Source organism: Bactrocera oleae, chromosome 6, assembly GCF_042242935.1.
Source record: "Bactrocera oleae isolate idBacOlea1 chromosome 6, idBacOlea1, whole genome shotgun sequence".
In the NCBI taxonomy this organism is placed as follows: domain Eukaryota; kingdom Metazoa; phylum Arthropoda; class Insecta; order Diptera; family Tephritidae; genus Bactrocera; species Bactrocera oleae.
Window position 1 is genome coordinate 45431016 of NC_091540.1, and position 19031 is coordinate 45450046.

At 32.5% G+C, this 19031-nt stretch overlaps 3 protein-coding genes across 3 annotated transcripts; 2 read left to right on the plus strand and 1 right to left on the minus strand.

Annotated features, from left to right (window-relative positions):
• Positions 1–2181: 2181 nt before the first annotated feature.
• LOC106620932 (endocuticle structural glycoprotein SgAbd-5) lies at positions 2182–3236 on the minus strand. The gene is made up of 2 exons (XM_014239608.3): positions 2726–3236; positions 2182–2582 (listed from the first exon to the last, which is right to left on the minus strand). The coding sequence occupies exons 1-2, from the start codon at positions 2893–2895 to the stop codon at positions 2390–2392; spliced, it is 363 nt and encodes a 120-aa protein (XP_014095083.2). The 5' UTR covers positions 2896–3236; the 3' UTR covers positions 2182–2389.
• Positions 3237–12500: 9264 nt separating this feature from the next.
• On the plus strand, positions 12501–14243 carry LOC106620654 (Cuticular protein 65Av). The gene is made up of 2 exons (XM_014239207.3): positions 12501–12760; positions 13928–14243. Exons 1-2 carry the CDS (start codon positions 12627–12629, stop codon positions 14115–14117), a joined length of 324 nt encoding a protein of 107 aa, XP_014094682.1. The 5' UTR covers positions 12501–12626; the 3' UTR covers positions 14118–14243.
• A 3959-nt stretch (positions 14244–18202) lies between these two features.
• On the plus strand, positions 18203–18841 carry Cpr65Au (Cuticular protein 65Au). Its single transcript, XM_014239783.3, has 2 exons — positions 18203–18456; positions 18532–18841. The coding sequence occupies exons 1-2, from the start codon at positions 18317–18319 to the stop codon at positions 18710–18712; spliced, it is 321 nt and encodes a 106-aa protein (XP_014095258.1). The 5' UTR covers positions 18203–18316; the 3' UTR covers positions 18713–18841.
• Positions 18842–19031: the final 190 nt, after the last annotated feature.

A 19031-nucleotide genomic window follows, 5' to 3' on the forward strand; every position in this document is an offset into this window, starting at 1 on the left:
CGATTTATAAGTGCTTGTACGTGGGCTGTTACTTTTCGGTTAAGTTTGTAATTTGCTTTGCAACATGCACATTCATACAACCATTCATAGATTTTAGCTTTGTCAAACTTTTTTACGTTAGCGGCTTCATGTTTTATGTATCATCATTCATGGAAAATGTAACTTTTTCTTTCGGTAAATTTCGTACGAATTCGTAAAATTAACGGTGCTAGTTTTAAAATGCCCCTTATATGCTTTATGAATATTAACTACAGTTATTTTATTGACGGGTTCAATAGTATCAGTTTCAGTTGACAAGTTGTACATACATAGTTAGACCTAATACTTTTAGTGATATTATATTTTGAGGGAAAAATTGTATAAGAAGGAAAACCCACTATATGGTGTAGAAAAAATGTTTTCATTCCACAAACAACAAAAACGTTAACTTCAATTGATGGATGGATGGATGAAATGGATTTTGATCGGCCAGTTTATACAACAGCTATATGTTATAGTAGTCCGATCTGAACAATATGGTCGGAAGTTGTAGCGATGACTTTGGCAAAAATCCATGCCGAATTTCGGGAAGAAACCTTCTCAAATAAAAAAGTTCTTCATATAAGAACTTGATTTTGATTTTTCAGTTTGTATGACAGCTATATGCTATAGTGGTCCGATATCTGCGGTCTCGACAAACTAACAGCTTCTTGGTGTTTAAAGGTACTTTTTTCAAAGCTGAAATTTTTACAACTTATGACTCTTAAATTGTTCACATTGAGTCAAAATTAAAAAATTCGTGTCCTCAAAGAATACAAAAAAAATGTTTTGTAGGAAAAAAAAACTTTGAATGTAAATTATCGATGGAATGACCCGTATACTTAATAAGGTCGCTAATGCTTCCTTTTGGGTGTCGTTCAGGGTATAAAAATTGCTAAGAGAGTATTATCCTGCGCTACACCAGGCGAAGCAATCAGGTAAATTATATGGAAAACAGCGTTCGTAAATATTTTGTAATACATATGAAACCTGTCAGCTCACAATCGACCGATTTCCGTCTTTTCATAAAACCTTGTTTTCTGATGAATAAAATTTACGCCGTATAATATTTACGTATCCGTATTTTAAGAGTACACAATAACAATTAAAATAAGAATTAAGTATTTTTCGAGTTATAAGGCGATCTCCGACTGCACTAAAAACAAAGGACCTCCTCTGCTGCAGAGAATCTGGTCTTCTCCGTGGATGAAACAAACAAAACAGAAAATTCTCTATTAAAAATTACTGTCGAAAAACATATAAATTTTCGTTTACGACGTTTATAATAAAAAATTTGAATTTTAAGCAAAATTTTGGTCGATTTTGGTCTGCCAAATTCCGATTTTTGATTCGATCAAAAAACTCGTAAGTCTTGTTATAGAGAACTATATACAGAACATGCACAAAAAATTTGATATCGTTCTAATCATTTCAAAGTTATCACTCGAGCAAATTTGAAAAATGATGTTTCGAGAAAAATACGTTTCAAGATAAATTGATTAAGCTGATTGAAGTGAGCGTTAACAGATTTGAAACTATTTGTGCTATCGCTTTAAAATTTTAGTATGTTATTTTGAAAGGTATAGCGTTTACAAATATAAAAAAAATATCGATTTTGTTTTTAAATTACACACCTGAGCCTCTAAAAACTCCATTTTCAAGCTTTTAACATTTTTTTGAAACAGTTTATATAATGTTTTACTCAACTTTCAATTAAAAAAGGTCACGTTATATTGTATTTTATTCCATTGCCATTGAACGAATTTCATTAAAAATTTGCAATATCAGTGTATATATTTCCTAGCCTCCATGAACCGTATATACAGCTTTCGTACGACTCTGATAAATAAATATTGAATAAATTGTAATTTTAATCATTATAGCGAGATTTTATTTTAAATTTATTTTATGAAGTTTTTGACGATCATGGCTGTTAGCTACAAAATTCTACATTCTACAAAAGTAAATAAACTTGCGTGAAGGCAAATTTATAAACTTGAATTTTAATATATGTTCAATGCAGTATGACGCATGCGCATAAAAGTAATGGGCGAATTAAAATTTAAATGAAGTTAATCCGCTATTACTGCGAATGACACAAATGCAAAAGAGTATAGCTAAAGTCAAAGTCTGATATGTTTGCACACAATTCAATAAAATACATTATTTCCATGCAGCGCTATTTATTAACAGTAACATCAACGACTAGACTATTCACATAATTCATGCAATACTCGTAAATTGCTTCATTTGCTTAGAAAATATTTACAACTGAACTAAAATTTAACATCACAATACACGTACAACTAAATACAACCATATTCTGCTGCCGAATTTAGTTATAGAGGTCATAAACCAAACAAATTAACACTTAAGACGCTGGCTCTGGGCCCACGGGCAGATGTGTGCCCTGTGGCTGAAAGCCATGCTCATCGGCAACATAATTGAGTGTATATTGTACACCATCCGGCCCTGTCCAGCTGACTGTGCCTTCGACCGATATAGCCCCGGCATGTTTCACGGTAGCCATTTCTTTGCGTGACACCCCATCGCTGGTCTCGAAGCTGTTGTAGGTGCGCGCGTGTGCCACGAAGAGAGTAAGAGTCAGTGCGTGCGATGTGGTGAGTTGGTGGAAATGAGTTGAAAAAGTATAAAGCATCAATATATAGTTAATCAAGCGCTTAAAATATTATTTATCAATACATACGCAAAATTATAGCCATTGGCGCCGATATTATCATTGGAATATTTAACAATCTGCACATCGTCATCACTATGAGTTGTTGTTGTGGCGGGTGTAGAATCTGGCACAGGGCTGGCGTTAATTACGCATGAGCCAGCGCACAACAGCGCCAACAGCATACAAAAGCGTATCATTTTACGGTAAACGCGCGCCTGATAATAGTACACGACTAGCGTTAGTTGGGCTCTAGCTTTGATTTATGACTTTTAAATGAAGTTTGTCGCTTAAGTCTTTTGTCTTTTGCCTTGCTACTAGTCGGCTGCTCAACTGTTGGTTCGTCACGTCGTCTCGCCTTAACTTTTGCTCTTGTATTTTCGGCCGGTCTGTCGACCTGTCTACCAGTACTCGAAATCGGTGCAAACGTTTTTTCGGGACTGTTCAAAGTCGACAACTGCGCAACCAAATGCGCTGCGCAATAGCTTTATATACTATTAAATGGTAATACACAAACAATGTCAGCCACATATGAAACACACACGATTCATGGAAGAAGAAAGAAGTTTTCTAACTTTTGTCCCAAAATAGCCGACAATTTGTAGACGTGTACAATAAAATACGCAAATAAGAGCATCTAATAAAAAACCAAAAAGCAACAGCAATAACATGAAATCAAACAAACAGCAACAACAACAATGGCATGGCAATCGAGCTGCTAATATATTAAAATGTTAGAATAGCCGCAATTGAAATTTAGATCCAAACTAATTTAGCATCAAGTCGAGTAACGTTTGTTTTAAAGTCGATCAAAAGCAAATCACACACGATTCAACGGTTGGCTTGTTGTTGCTGTCAGCGCCGCTGTTTCTTGCCTCGCGTTGCTGCTGTGACAACAGGCGAACTTGTTGTTTGTTGTTTTGTGGTGTGTAGATTGGCTCTGCTGCGGGGTTTTTGCCGTTGTGCCGGCTGCTGTGCGAATGCGTTCAGCTCACTAAAAGCGAGGCAATAAAAAAGTCACCGATTACTAGCGCAAGTAAAACGACAAAACAAAAAGAGGAGCAACCAATGACGAAGATAAAAGTTGAAGGTAAATATTAAACGTTACTAGGCATCTAGTGTCGTTCTGATACAGCCGATACATATGTGGTCCAACGAAAATAAACGTCGAAAAAAAACTATTTTGGAAAATTTTTATTGCTGAAGTCGTCGAATTCTCTTTACATTTTTCATTGATTTTATGACAGTGTATTACATTAGTGAGCAAAAATGTAAAAAAAATAATAATGATATTGTTACGGCGCCTAAATGTAGGCTATATATTGTTTAGTATTTGTTAAAAAAATATTAAAATTTGTATTTATATTGGTACATAGAATTAAAGAAAACTAAAATTTCTTGGATTTGTTAAAAAAATATTAAAATTTGTATTTATATTGGTACATAGAATTAAAGAAAACTAAAATTTCTTGGATTTTCAAACTAAATATTATATTTGGACTTATGCTTTTGTCTACGCTATATAATTACGTATATATAGGTTATAAATAGTATCATGAAGTGAAATCGAAAAAGGAACAGGCACAGACGAATCATTTTCTACTAAGGCGATTAAAATTATTAGACATTTCCGACCGACAGACCGTTTCAAGAATAAACCACTGCAGTAAACTATCTCTTTTGCCAAATAAAGCAGCTGATGCAATGTTTCGAAATTTTTTTGCTTGAAAATACGACTGATTCAAATGAATGGTGAAGAAAGCGTGAAGAGTAACGCTGGAGAATAAAAAAAACACAAAATTCATTCCTGAACCGAGCGCGGTTAGTTAAAATTTAGTACATAAAATATTATCCCTTTATAATTGATTATTTTTATATTTAGTAATACTTATTGCTTTAACTACTGCCAAGCGGAGTGTGTCAAAATTAAATTAAATTTAGTATTTCGCCAATCAATACAAACTCTCAGATAAGTATTGATATGTGCATAACACCATGATTGGTTTTCTAATATCTATTTAATTCCAAGCACACACTTAAACATGATCACGATTTTATATGCATGCATGTATGTGTGCTTATGTATATACAAGTAATCGAGTTTTTCACGAACACATTCATTTACTGCCGCAGCTCAATTATCTTTTACTCGCGTGCTTATGATTTCCGATTGGCATACTAACACACATTCCTCGGTCGTAATTGTTTAATGATTAATTAGAAGATGATTAGTGCGTTATTCGCGATTGATTAATTTGTTGTAAAATTCATAAGAGCGATGTGTTTATAAGTTAAATAATTTTCTGTAATTGAAATTGTAATTGATGAAAGTAGACAAGTGTTATTGATTTTAATACTTATTTATTCTCCTGCGCTTGTCCAAATTTAAAACAAAAATGCATTTAGCAAAAGTAACCAATCAGGCAACACTAGCACAAGTCATTAAAACCTGTTATAGTTTACTTTATGGTCATTGATATATGTGACTGAAGTGCTTGTCTTTGACGTCAGCGAATTTTTAAGGTTATATTGCTAATTTAACACAATTCCAAACTACCAAGCCACCAACTAACGCGAAGATGTTCGCACAAGCGTTTCCTACGTTCGATAAGCTTGCACGTAACAGTATATTAACGGTTTAGGATTTGCTTACATAAATTTGCTATGCTATATTTTTAATCAATGAGACCTCTTATGGCTTCTTAAGGTTAATAATATTATTAAAATTATATCACTTGTGACGCAAGCAGAAACAAATCAATAAATGTTAATTTAAGCAGTTTATTTTAAGTTTAGCATGGCATGAATAAACATATGTGTATGGGCATTGTTTTTAACTATAAGTATATTTAGAAGCCGACAAGGTATTAATTTGCAAGAAATAAATTGCCGTAAAAATAGTCGAGGCAAACTTAAAACGCATAGAAATTGAATTTAATATATATATATATATACAATATATAAAGAAAATTTATTGCATATTATTTAAGAATCCATTTCTACAACCTATTTTAATAATTGTAAGAATATAAGAACATAACATAACAAAACACCGCATTACACATATTGACATGACTTTGCATAGTACGAAAAATCTGAATATAAGGTATCATAGCAAAACACAGCATAAGTAAATTATAACACAGTATCAATGACGTACCGTTAACTAGTCATAAACTGCGATGAAGCCTACTTTTAGTTGAATGGGCTCGATTAATAAACAAAAAGCATTTGAAGTGATAATAATTCACAAACCATTGTTGAGATATCGTTACAATCGCAAAAATATACTGTTTGGTGTGCTATATGGCCAGAGGGAATAATTGGTCTATATTTCTTCAATATCTTGCATTCATAAATGAAGTCGGCCATAATGTGACAGGCGATTGAGAGCACTATAGAGCCATGTTTAATGACTTTTTGGTGCCTAAATTGGAAAATGTTGATGTGAACGACTTTTGGCTCCAACAAGATGGATTTCGAAAAAATAGCTGCATAATAATATAGGTTTGTGAAGTCAAAGAACTTTGTAATGCTAGAGAATTAGCTTTGTGAACAGATCGATAAGTCAGAAAATTGTAGTAGTAAACTGGTATTATTTCTGAGTATTTTGATGTTTCACTGTATATGTTAATATTTGATAGTGTAACGTACACATCATTTCCGATTTCTATAAAAACAATTGAATTGATATTATGAGAAAACTGAAAACATATATGAAATAATGAATATAAAACCGGTATGGTAATATATATAATAGTTGTATATACTATATTACTATAACTGTTTGCCTACATACATATATATACACACATATGTGTTCAGCTTATATATATGTATGTAAATAAATGATTGCAAACGTATAAAATAATTAGTTAACTCACCTTGATGCATCTGTAATATGGCAATCAAATAATAAACAACCAAAAGTATAAACAACGCCCATAGCTGTTTAAGTTTGTGTACTGATGCTATAATGGCAGAGGGGTGATGTATACACAGAATGTTGATAATGAATAATGCAGTTTGCGGTATTTTGAAATTGCTGCGGAAGTTGATACCATATGTTTAAAGTTTATGCATATTCATATAAATAAATTTATGCAATGCGATTCACCGACACTTTAAGCTTATTTATAATAGATTTTTAAATAAATAATTTCTTGAAATGTATAAAGGATTCATTCAAACTAGAATAGCGCATGATATTAGTTTTTAAGGGAAGATGTGAATTTGTAAGTGTGAAATTATATCTTAATTATACAACAGATTAAAAAAAAATGTCATCAAGAATGCTTTAATAATAAAAAAAAAGTTTATTTAATTAATAAGAAAATTAAAAATGATAAATTAATTGAAACATTTAAAGACCATCACCAAAATATTTGCACGTCTATTGAAATCAAGTCTCCTGCAGAGCATAATAATAAGTAATTATATCTTCGTATAACTGTGTGTACAAGTATGTATATTCTCCATTAAAACCGCAAGCATTTACTACCCAAAGTGTTGTTCCTATTACTGGCTGTGGCGCTGACAAGCTTAACAGCGGTGGAAATGATCTCCAAGGGCCTGACAAGTGCGTGAAATACCATTTGTTCAACTTTGTCGGCAAAACAGAGTTGCCAAGTGTATTAAACGAAGCATAAATTTTCTATGAATCTGATGGACTCTGCAATTTAAAGTGATTATAATATATATTATATATATATATATATATATACTTACAGTTATGCAAAAAATTAAAAAAAAAAATTTTTACTTTATTTTAACTCTTTAGTTTAAAAATTCTTATTACTTAATTACTTATTTTTATAAGTGTTTTTTTTAAGAAGAAAGTTTTTTTTTTGTTTTTTTTTCAGTTGAAAATTTTGTGTAAAAATAATAATATTTATATTTTTATATATTATTACATCAAAAAAATTTGTTGTTTAACTCTGTTTTCCAACCGAGGAAAAAAAATTTTAATTTTTAATTCATACGTGTTGTAATGTTTCCAAAATGAGTTCATTTTTAATAAACTTCTCTTTAGTATCAGATCTATCAAGAAAAAGATCTGTTTTGTTATAGACTCTTAATTATATTTTAGTTAATTTTTAAAAGTTTCACCCGCTGAACAGCAAAAAACTTTGTTAAGAAGATTGTAAGGTTCGGAAAAAAACGACGGAGACCTATAAAAAATATATATAAATGATCAACGTGATGCGCTGAGTCGATTTAGGTTTGTTAGTCTTTCTGTTTGTATATACGCGAACTAGTTCTCCCAGTTTTTGAGATATCGATCTGAAATTTTCCCACGTTCTTTTCTCCCCAAAAAGCTAATGATTTGTCGGAAACGCCGATATTGGACCACTATAGCATATAGCTGCCATACAAACTGATCGATCAAAATCCAGTCCTTGTAAGATATTGTTTTATATTTTTGAAGGGTATTATAGATTTAGTGACCCTGAAGTTAACGTTTTTTCTTGTTTTAATTTGTTTTTGAAACGTTTAAACATTGAAATTTGGGAAACACTGATCTCGATCATCATTGAAGGTGTTAATTCACTGGCCAATTTAGTACATACCTGTTTATATAAAAACTTAAGAAAATCGATATGCATTGAAATGTTTATGAAGTGTTTGCTTAAAGATAAAAACCTCGAGCTGTCGCTCGTAAATATCGACAATATTTTATTTTATTTTTTCAATTTTACTTAATTCTTTCGTTAATAATGATATCGTAGATCTCATCTTCTGTTCATTATGATTCTACTACCAAATAAAACATTTCAACTTCCATATGTCGTTTACTAAGGTCAGCAACACACTATGATCTGCATTGTAGCAGGAAAAACAAAAGCAACAACAAATTAGAGCTTACCGGAATTTTGGCTTGCGAGCAGTGCAGTAACAAATTGAGCACGTTGGCTTCTTAAACGCTATGCGTTGGCGTCGCACGTTGCTTAATACACGCATTTTGCTTTTGTTGTTGCGCATATATATCACAGCTCATAGGAAAGAAGGAAGCAAATAGCTTCTTAGTTGGATTGCTGAAGTACGCGTGCGAATCTTCTCTGTCATCAACAGAATTAGTGTTAATTTAAGGTGCGAGATCAAGTGTTTAATGGGTGAGATACCGAACATTTACTCGCATATGCTATATACATTTACAATAACAATTATGCAGCTTCAATGCTATTTCTTGTTAATTAATTAACTTTAAGATACTCTTGCATTGCACCTGTACTTGATTTTCGGCTAACCTTAACCTTCACTCCACATACTCTTGTATATGTGTATATGTGTATATTGCAGCAGTTGTTCTTCAGGAACATCAATTAATGAAGGCACAGACCAAATTGTCGTGATTTTCGAGGTTAACAAAAACATCATTAAAATTAGTATCGCATGACGAAAATCTACAAAAAAGTAATAATTGTTGTTTGTTTCAGTGTATTCAACAGCAACTCCCTAACTTCACGCGAAGTGAGAAATTTCATGTTAAATGGAAAGATTAACATTGTAACTTTTTAACATGGCTTTCATATATTTATATGTGTATAGCAAGTTTTTATGGGTGGCGGTTTTTGGATTAATGGGTATGTAAGACATGAAAATATACTAACTTCGGCAGCACCAAACTATAATAATAATTTATGGTAAATTTCGTGAAGATATTTGGTTAAATTAAAAAGTTTTCCATACACGAAATATATTTTGGCCGATCTGTTTGTATGATGGTTTTATCTTCTAGTGGTGGTGTCGATTCCGACATATAAAAAGCTATTTGAAGAGAAAAGGCCATGTGCAAAATTTCAGATCGACATCTTAAAAACTGTGAAACTAGTTCGCGTATATACAGACAGGCGGACATTGCTAAACTGGCATGCACAAAGAATTCATGAAAAACCGTTACATTCACCCTAATTGACAGTTTTGTGTAGTTTTTGGTCTGGTGGAGTCATCGGTCCATACTTCTTTCGAAATGAAGCTGGTGACACCGTTACTGTCAACGGAGAGCGGTGTAGATCGATGATAACCAACTTTTTATGGCCGCAATTGAAAGAAATTGATCTTGACAACATATCGTTCCAACAAAACGTGGCTACGTGCCACACCGCACGTGCAACAACCAAATCTTTGCGAGAAAAGTTTAGATATTCGATAATTTCAGGAAATTGTGACATTGAATGGCCTCCAAGAAGTTATGAGTGAGTAATTTAGAACCATTATACTACTCCTTGTAGGGTTATTAAAAGTCATTGATCCTTAGCGATAAACTAGGCTCTCTTCAAGCTGTAGAATTCAATATGAACGTGTTATTCGTGACATACGACTTGATTTAGTGGAAAAAGGACTCGAAAATTGGGTTCATCGAATTCGTTCCTGGCAAAGAAGTCGTGGAGGTCATTTGAATGATGTTATATTTAGAACTAAATGTATTAATTTTACTTCACTTAAATAAAAAATATTTGAATTTCCTTTATAATTAGGGTGTTTGTTTTTTTTGAAAAACAAAAAAAGCATTTCACTTTTATTTAAAAACCCTTTTTATATATACTTTATAGGATCTCCGACGTTTCCTTCTAGGTATGGCAAACTTGGCTAACTTAATATTCCCTGTTCAGAGGGTAAAAATTAATTGCCTTAAGGAGTGTAAAAAATCCTGAAGAACTCTTCGAGCTTCCATGTATCCAGTATAAGTTACTAGATATTATAGAGTAAGATCTTAAATAACTTTCTTCACTTAAGGCAGATTTCTGTCAAGGGAGTATGTTCTAGAAAGTAACTTACATCCAATTTTATTAGAACAATTAACACTTTGACCGATATAACTATTAGGTTATCTAGAATAACGAAATCACTATATTTAGTATAGGGCGGCTGAGATTATTCATTGACCGATTTCTTCCATATTTAACACCAACCTGTAGTATTTATTGTACAAGTCAGATCAGTCACTTATGGTATTCATATAAGCTGAGAGCTAGAGGAAGTACGTAACCAATTATATACATTTGTAGGACCAGAACGGATTTTTTGTCTGGAGAAGATGCTAATAAAATTTCTTTGAGATTCCTCACAAAATGAGCAATATTCAGTATTCAGATGAGAGTTGCCACGTATTAGATTCATTATTTTCGGTTTTGTATTTGATTCATATTTATCTAGTAGTTTCTGAGATAAGAAATTCTAGCTTATCTACTATAAACAAACTACAAGAACAAAACTATAATACTCTACGCAACATGTTGCAAGAGTAGTTATACTAAAGAATATATTAACTTGTGATTTGTTCTTCATATAAGAAAGTCGGAGCTCCATACTTGATATTCTTTTCAACCATTGGTAAAATCTTTTTTATGTTCGTGAAAAGTTTGATCTTCGTATGAAAACGTTGTCTAGCGATTTTGTGTTTCCAATGGAATCACGGCTTTTGATTCGTTTAAAATGTTGCAGAAGTATTTTAGTGACACAAAGCATTCAGTGAAGGTCGTGAAGTCATTGACAACTTGCCTCATGCGAGGCGTCCATCCTCATCTGTTAATGACGGTTACTCGTGTACCGAAAAATTTAAGAAACAGCGCTTGAAAATCTTCGTGTTGGTATCAGAGAGAAAGCAGAAGTTCTCAACAGTTCTTATGGATCGGCTCAACATAGCCTCTGCAATTATTATTGCTACTTATTGTAACGAGTATCTACGACATTATCTAACAATCCATTCTTACAAAAAATGCTTCAGCAGTTTTGCCAGTTGAATGGTTTTGCAGTAGAACAATAGAAAAATAGTCAAAGCAAAGAAGACCAGAAGAGTGTAAAGGAGTTGAGATCCGATGTGTTCGTTACTTCACACATTCGCCAAAAAGCTCGAAGTCGCTCATAAATTACACCAAAAAGTTTAACAACCATTGAAGATCAATTGTTTTCACATAAATGAACAAAAACATAGAAACTCAATTCAAGCACCTCCTCACAAATACAAATGCATGCGTGTGTGTATACGTGGTGTAACTTTGAATGGAAGCACTTAGATGCGTTGCGGCAAAGTCACAAAAACAATAATAGCAACAACACAAGGCAAGTTGCCATAGCTCAATTGTCAAACGCTAATCAGTAGCGTGGTGAAGTTCAAAACGTCAGCGCTGTTAATGGGTTTGTGCTGTCTTGCGGTTAATGACCGCAACGGGCATATTTTGTGCACATGCACGCACATATGCAACGCACACACACACTCGCACATATATACATATATGACGATCTTCAAAACCTAGATAATCCGTTGAATTACATAATTTGCGCTTCATTATTTCGCCGTCATGTACGCATGCGCGTAGTTGCGCCGACATACATGTATGCGCCCACATGTTCGCCTAAAATGATTTGGAGGTGGTTATGTTGAATGTGTTTGGCAGTTCATTATTGCTATTTTTTGATTTTTTATTGATGGATGCTGCAATGCGCTCTCTAACAATTTGGATTTTCAGTTTTCAGTTTCATTTGAACGAAGTCTTATTGATAGCTCTGCAGTATTTACCTTCGCAAGCACTTACACACATACATACACATATACTTGTATGCTCGTAAGCAAAGTACACGCGGCTCATCATGCTCTTTTATCGTTTAAGTGCTATTGTTGTTGACGCAATTATTATTAGTTTACTTGTGTTAATTTATTTGCCTACAAGTGTAATGCACAGCGCATTCATAGATAAGTATGTGTGTATGTAGGTGAGAGTACAAGTGCGTATAACCATGCTCATTATGGTACTTTATTGGATTTTCTGTAAGACATACGTATAAATAGCGACCGACATTGGTAATTACACTGCATTAGTTAGCAAACGTAATTGGGATAACGACAAGCACGGCAGCAACAGCTGGAGTTCAAGAAATAATTAAAAAAATAAAATCTCAGAAAGTGAAATATACAAAATCTGTAATAAAAATGAAGTTTACATTGAGCATCCTGGCACTCTGTGGATTAATTGCGTTCGCCTGTGCTGCGCCCCTCGATGACTCAGCTACCGCCCAGATTCTACGCTACGATAACGAGAACGTTGCGGACGGTTATAAATTCGGGTGAGTTCGTAAAAAGAAGTGAAATTAAAAATGTTTTGTTTGCTTGGAAAGTTCTGATGATAATACAAGTAGAAGAATTCAAGCAAATTCATTTCGTTCTTTTTATTGATTAAAAAAAAAATTTCGAAATTTTAAGAGAAATTTTAATTTATCAATTTATCAAAATGACGGTTCTTTTCCATAAAATCAAGTATTTTTTTTAAGACTGAAAATATTTCGTACTTAGCCTACATTTTATAAATAACTAGGAAAATAAAATTTTTGGTTATATATAATTTCAAGACCTTTTCCAAAAATTTCGAAAATAGATTAAATTATAAATTTTATTAGATCTTAGTGTCTTGCTGATCTTTGAAACGTTTGCTCTTGCAAAAAAATCTTTTCGACTTTTTAAACTTAGAAACAGTTATTTTTTTATTTTCCTGTTTTTGTTTTCATTTCAAGAGCATAATAAATCGATCAGATGCAGTATAATTTTTATCTATGGTTGTTTCTTTTCAGAAAATTGATTACTTTTTCATATTGAAAATTGATTGAAAGAAAGCTATGAACATTCTTAAAAATATTTTCAGTTATTATAACTGTATAAAATATTTTTATTAAAATTATGATCACTTTCACAGCTGTTAAAAAAGCTTAGAAATTTTGTTTGGAAATAATTCTTCGAATAACCGATTTCAAATCATTTTTTTTTTTTTATTTGTTCAGTGCTTAACATGAATATTATTTTATGAGATTATTAACCTTTTTCTAAAATAGTTTATTCCTTTTTACGTCTTCTTTTCATAGTCACTACTAGTGTACTACTTAGTCGTCAAGCTAAGATTTCAAATAACTACATACTTATATACTAATAATAAAATAACGTAAAATTGCTGGGGACATTTTGTTTTGCTAAAAATGTATGAAATTTCCTATAAATTTCAATTATTTTATTAAGTTCTTATATTTGCAATTTCCTTTCACGAAACCATACGCTCAGAAACATATGTTTGCAATTGAACATAAATTTGTAAACAAACTTAACTCTTCCCCTATTTTCATACCTTGTTTATATTGTATTAAAATTAGTTTTCTTAATTTTTGATTCTATATATTTGATTAAAATTATTTCTATGCACAATATATTATCAAAAAAAAACTAACTTCTAATTTATCTACTTACAGCTATGAGACCAGTGATGGTGTGTCGCGCCAGGAGGAGGCTGAATTGAAGAACGCCGGCACCGAACAGGAGGCCATTTCCGTACGCGGCTCGGTCAGTTGGGTGGCACCAGACGGTCAGACATACACATTGAACTATATCGCCGATGAGAATGGTTTCCAACCACAAGGCGAACATTTGCCGCATGTTTAATGTGTAGAGGAGATACTTTGAAATTAATCGTTTTTATATACATGTAGTTATAGTGTAAAAATATAAAAATATGAATTGTTTTATAAGTAAGAAACAGTATTAAATTGGCTTATAACAATTCTGTAATATTTTGGTTTTGTTTTATTATTTAGTGTAAATGTTGAAAGATGTCTCTGTGAAAGTGAGAAAAAATTTGAATATTTCGAAGTTATGGTTAAAATACTAATAGCTAAATTAAAAACAAAAAATTGCGGTTTAAATCTAAAAAGCATACAAGATTAACGCAGACAGTTACCATGTCCTAAGGACTCATGACTAATAGAGTTAGTTTAAAATCTTTATAATTTCGCTGTTTCTGGTAAGGTGAATTATACATTAGAATTAAATTTGTAGAAATCAAATTTTTCATATTTTCAATGATTATATGTTAAGAGGATTTAACAAGCACACAAAACTCGGCATTGGGCGTAATTTTATCCTAAATTTAAGATGGGTTTTGCTCGAAATCATTTTCTTCAAAAAGTATGTTATAATTTCTCAAGTTCTACTTGACCGACTTACTTGAAATTTGTTGGGCATCTTACATATATACAGGTTGGTTGGTCTCACCAAGAAATCAAGTTGATACATATGTGTGGTGAGAAGTTACAAGTCATTCTGTCATAATTCTTTGTTTACAAGCCATTTGATTAATATGGAAAACATTTTATTCGCGCAGTGATGAAATTCTTTGTTTTGAAAGGTTTAAAAGCAAAAGAAATTTAGGAACAATTGTTAAAAGTGTATAAGGAGTCCTCACCCTCAAAACGAACCGTTGAATTTCGGGCTGGCGAATTTAAACGCGGTCGTACTAGGCTTGAAGGCTATTCAAGCGAGGGACGACCAAAAACTGCAACCACATCAGAAATCATTGGGCAAGTTCACAATATTGTTAGACTAAGCGTGAAATTGCTAATGCCATAGACATCTCAGACGAACGAGTACTTCATATTTTACATGGAGCATTACATATGAAAAAGCTGTTTGGAAAGTTAGTGCCGCACACGTTAACAATTCAACAAAAACTGGATCGAAATAAAATTTCTCAACATATTTTGGAGCGTTTTAAGCAGAATAAAACCGATTTCTTGCGTCGTTTTATAACTATGGATGAGACTTGGATCTACCACCATGATCCTAAATTGAAACGAGAACGTTTACAGTGGACTGAAGTTGGTTGTTCACCTTCAAAACAGCTAAAGTCACAACGATCAGCAAAGAAGGTTAAGGCAACATTTTTTTTAGGATGCAAAAGGAGTTTGTTAATTGATTATCTGCAGAAAGGTAAATCAATCAACTCTCAATAGTATTGCAGAAAAGACCTGGTTTGCAGCACAAAAGAATCATTTTTCATCAAGACAATGCACCTGCCCACAAATTTGTTTTAAAAATGATAAAATTCAACGAATTAAAGTACGAATTGCTTGAGCACCCACCGTATTCACCAGATTTGGCCCCCAGCGAGTAGTAGTATTCAAAAACCTGAAATAATTCTTTCGTGGAAAGCGTTTTTCGATGAATGAAGATGCTATTACCGCCGTAGACCGGTATTTTGCAGAGCTTCCGGAAAGTTTATATAGGGATGGCATAAAATTATTGGAGGATAATTGGAATAAGTGTATTGAAGTAAAAGGTAATATCCTTATTACTGAATAAAAATATATATTTCGTACCAATAACAGTATTGTTTCATTTCGAGCGCAGAAACTTTTCAACCAACCGTATGTATGCATACTTAATCTTGCCATAAATTCTGTTACAAAGTTTACAGCGAAGGCAAATTCGCAGAAAAAATGCCATTACTTTTTATTTTAATCTGTATGCAGTGCCTACTCATGTGATCAGTACTCAGTTCAGTATTTGTTTTCGCTAAGTGTCAAGAGAAATGGATATATCAATCAGACATATTCAAGTTGATCTCGAAGTTTTTAATAAGCAAAACAACCAAATCTACGCAAAAACTTTTAAATATGCAGATATTTGGCCATCTGGGCGTCCAGATTTGAATCCATTGGACTAAAGTTTGTATTAGAATTGGAATATATGGTCTGTCGAATACCCCACAGGAATTTGAAGAATCTCAAAAAGTATTCGTTCGAGCAGCGTCGTCAATAAAAAAAGAAGCTGTGCGTGCTGCTGTTGATCAATAGCCGAATGCTTTGAAGGCTTGCGCAAAAGCGAAAGGTGAACATTTCCCATATAAGTTTGTACATCGTTGACTTAATATAATATATGTGGTATTATTAAAAATTTATTTTGTTAAAAAATGTTTTACAGCTTAATTTTTATAATGGCCTGAACTTGTAACAGAATTTATGACAAGACTAAGCACTTATAAATTTATAACCATTTTTTTACTGTTTTATTTTATTTTATTATTTTTTCAGACTCTTCTCTTTTTTTGCTTTTTGTTTTTTGGTTTATAAACATTAGAAGAATTGCAATAGTTTTGCCGCGTATTTTTTTCCAACTTCTCACTGTAACAGCTTATAACATTTTCAGTTCTTAATTTTTCCTCTTCTTATAGATATAACACGAATAAGTATGTTGTTAAAAATTGATAGTAGAAAATTTGTTTTTTTTTCTCTTTACAAGCCGAAAATCACCTCAAAGTCTTGACTCCAGACCACAATATCTCCTTAAAATTAATTTCTATAAATTTCTATTTTATTGTTAACAGCTTCGACTGGTCGTTTGACTTCTGCTATAATATCGAACTTTACCTCTGTCTAGAAGGATCTTCTTTTAATAAAATATAAAATTAAATATAAAATATCTTAGGGTGAAATAAGTTTTGAATTCTAATATCTTTTAGTCTTTTGTATATTGTTTTTGTGCTGTTCCCAAACATTAGACGTTCATATGTTACACTCGGGCTATAATTGTTTTCCTTTCTTGCTTTCGGTTATTTTCTCTGAAAATTTCAAGACTAACTGACTTGTTTGCTTTAAGCTTCTCTAGGTACAAAATTTGGTAGTCATTTCAGCAGATGTTTGTAGAGTGTCAATAGAAAATATTATTGTCGATGGTAATGAACTGAGCAGACGTACTGTACTGCACCGACACTATGACTATGAGTAACATATTATTGTCAATGTATCAATTTTGTTATTTATGCATTATTATTTCTATCATTTATATTAATTCATTGGCAATGTCTCAAGCGATTAAATAAGAAATTCCGGTTCACTTATTTTGACCATTTCTACAAATTTATTAAGAAGTCATGCCAAAAAAAGACACTTTCAACCGCGCCAAATATATAAAAACTGCATGCAATAATTCTTGCACACACATATATGTATGTATGTGTATATATTGGTTTTGTGTTTGCTCTTATTTCACTCGTAGAGCTTTTAATTGCTGGCATCATCATCTATCAATATCAGATTTTTGAGCTAAAATACTAATTAATATATAGTATTGTATTATAAACAAATGCTTTAATAAAGCATTAATTAATTTTTGACATGGGTATGTTGAACAGAAGCCGGACAAAGAAATTTCGGAGACGCCAACGCTAAGATGCATGTCAAGTGTAGAAATGCTTCATCTAAAGTACAGGGAAAATACACACATGATGCATAGATCTTTTGAAAATAAAAATCGAAAAAATGTTTAAAAAATGTGATACAAACAAATAACTCACTGTGACCACAGATGTAGAAAAAATTTAAAAAAGCTGTGTTAATGTGTAATTAAAAGAGTTTTTGACAATTGGTAAATGGTAAATGGTGAGGCAGGAGTGGCGGCGCAAAGTTTCGCTTTGTGAATTAACAACCGGCCTGTCCATCGGCTCAACAAAGATGTAGCTATGCACATACATACAAAGAGGTAAAGTGTGTGTATACAAGTGGATTTTTTTGCGATGAGGACATTTTAAATATGTTTGTTTCATTTTTTACACAACCTACGATTGGTGAGTGTACGAGAAAAATATAAAAAATAAGTTAATAATAATAAAATGAAATAATCGTCGTAAAATAAGTGTAGCGCATCTTCTTTTTTAGCTTTTCAGTTGGTATAAAAGGCTTTGCGTGGATTTGTGCAATATCAGTACAGTGAGTGCTTACACAGTGCAACCTACCAATTACCAAGGATTAAATCAATATCGCCAGCTTTTACAAGAATTACACAGAATCACTTAACTATATATCAAAATGAAATATCAAGTTGTTTTGTTGTTTGCTTGCTTTGCCGCTGTCTGCTTTGCTGCGCCACGTCCTGATGAAGCTGACGAGAAAGCAGAGACACTGCGTCTGGAAGCCGAGAATAATGGTGTTGATAAATACTCCTTTTCGTAAGTGCAACTGGCATATATTTAAAAGTATGTAAAGGTGTAATATTATATTTACAAAATTACTTGCTTTTTCAGCTACGATACCAGCAACGGTATTTCACGCACCGAAGAGGGCGAACTTAAGACCATAGAGGATAGTGCCGCCATCGTTGTTCACGGTTCTACCTCTTGGACTGCCCCAGATGGCAAGAAATTCGAACTCGTTTTCACAGCCGATGAGCTCGGCTATCATCCCTCAATTAAACTAGTCAGCTAAAAAATAATTACGTGTTACTTAGCTTTACTGTGCGAATTCTCCGCCAGGAATTGTGTTTAAATTGTACTTAGTAAATATCCTCGAATATGAAGAAATATTAAATTGCATGCATATATATGAAAATAAAAATATGAGTGTTTTATTCATTATGAATTAGTAGCGGTAGAAATATGTTGATCTGAGCTTTACCTACATCAACAAATGCTCTGGAATTTATTCTCGATATCTTACTATCTTTTACTAAATCTCAATGCGTGAGGTTATGCCAGAAGGACTCGACTTTCAGTGAGAAACTCAGTAAATATCATCTGGATACCTA

Excerpts from the sequence above, each read along its gene's own strand:
- LOC106620932 (XM_014239608.3), bottom strand. The coding sequence starts at position 2,895 with ATGATACGCTTTTGTATGCTGTTGGCGCTGTTGTGCGCTGGCTCATGC. Across the intron at positions 2,583-2,725 it reads GCCAATGGCTATAATTTTGC|CTTCGAGACCAGCGATGGGG; the intron begins GTATGTATTGAT and ends CACCTACAACAG.
- LOC106620654 (XM_014239207.3), top strand. The coding sequence starts at position 12,627 with ATGAAGTTTACATTGAGCATCCTGGCACTCTGTGGATTAATTGCGTTC. Across the intron at positions 12,761-13,927 it reads GCGGACGGTTATAAATTCGG|CTATGAGACCAGTGATGGTG; the intron begins GTGAGTTCGTAA and ends ATCTACTTACAG.
- Cpr65Au (XM_014239783.3), top strand. The coding sequence starts at position 18,317 with ATGAAATATCAAGTTGTTTTGTTGTTTGCTTGCTTTGCCGCTGTCTGC. Across the intron at positions 18,457-18,531 it reads GTTGATAAATACTCCTTTTC|CTACGATACCAGCAACGGTA; the intron begins GTAAGTGCAACT and ends TTGCTTTTTCAG.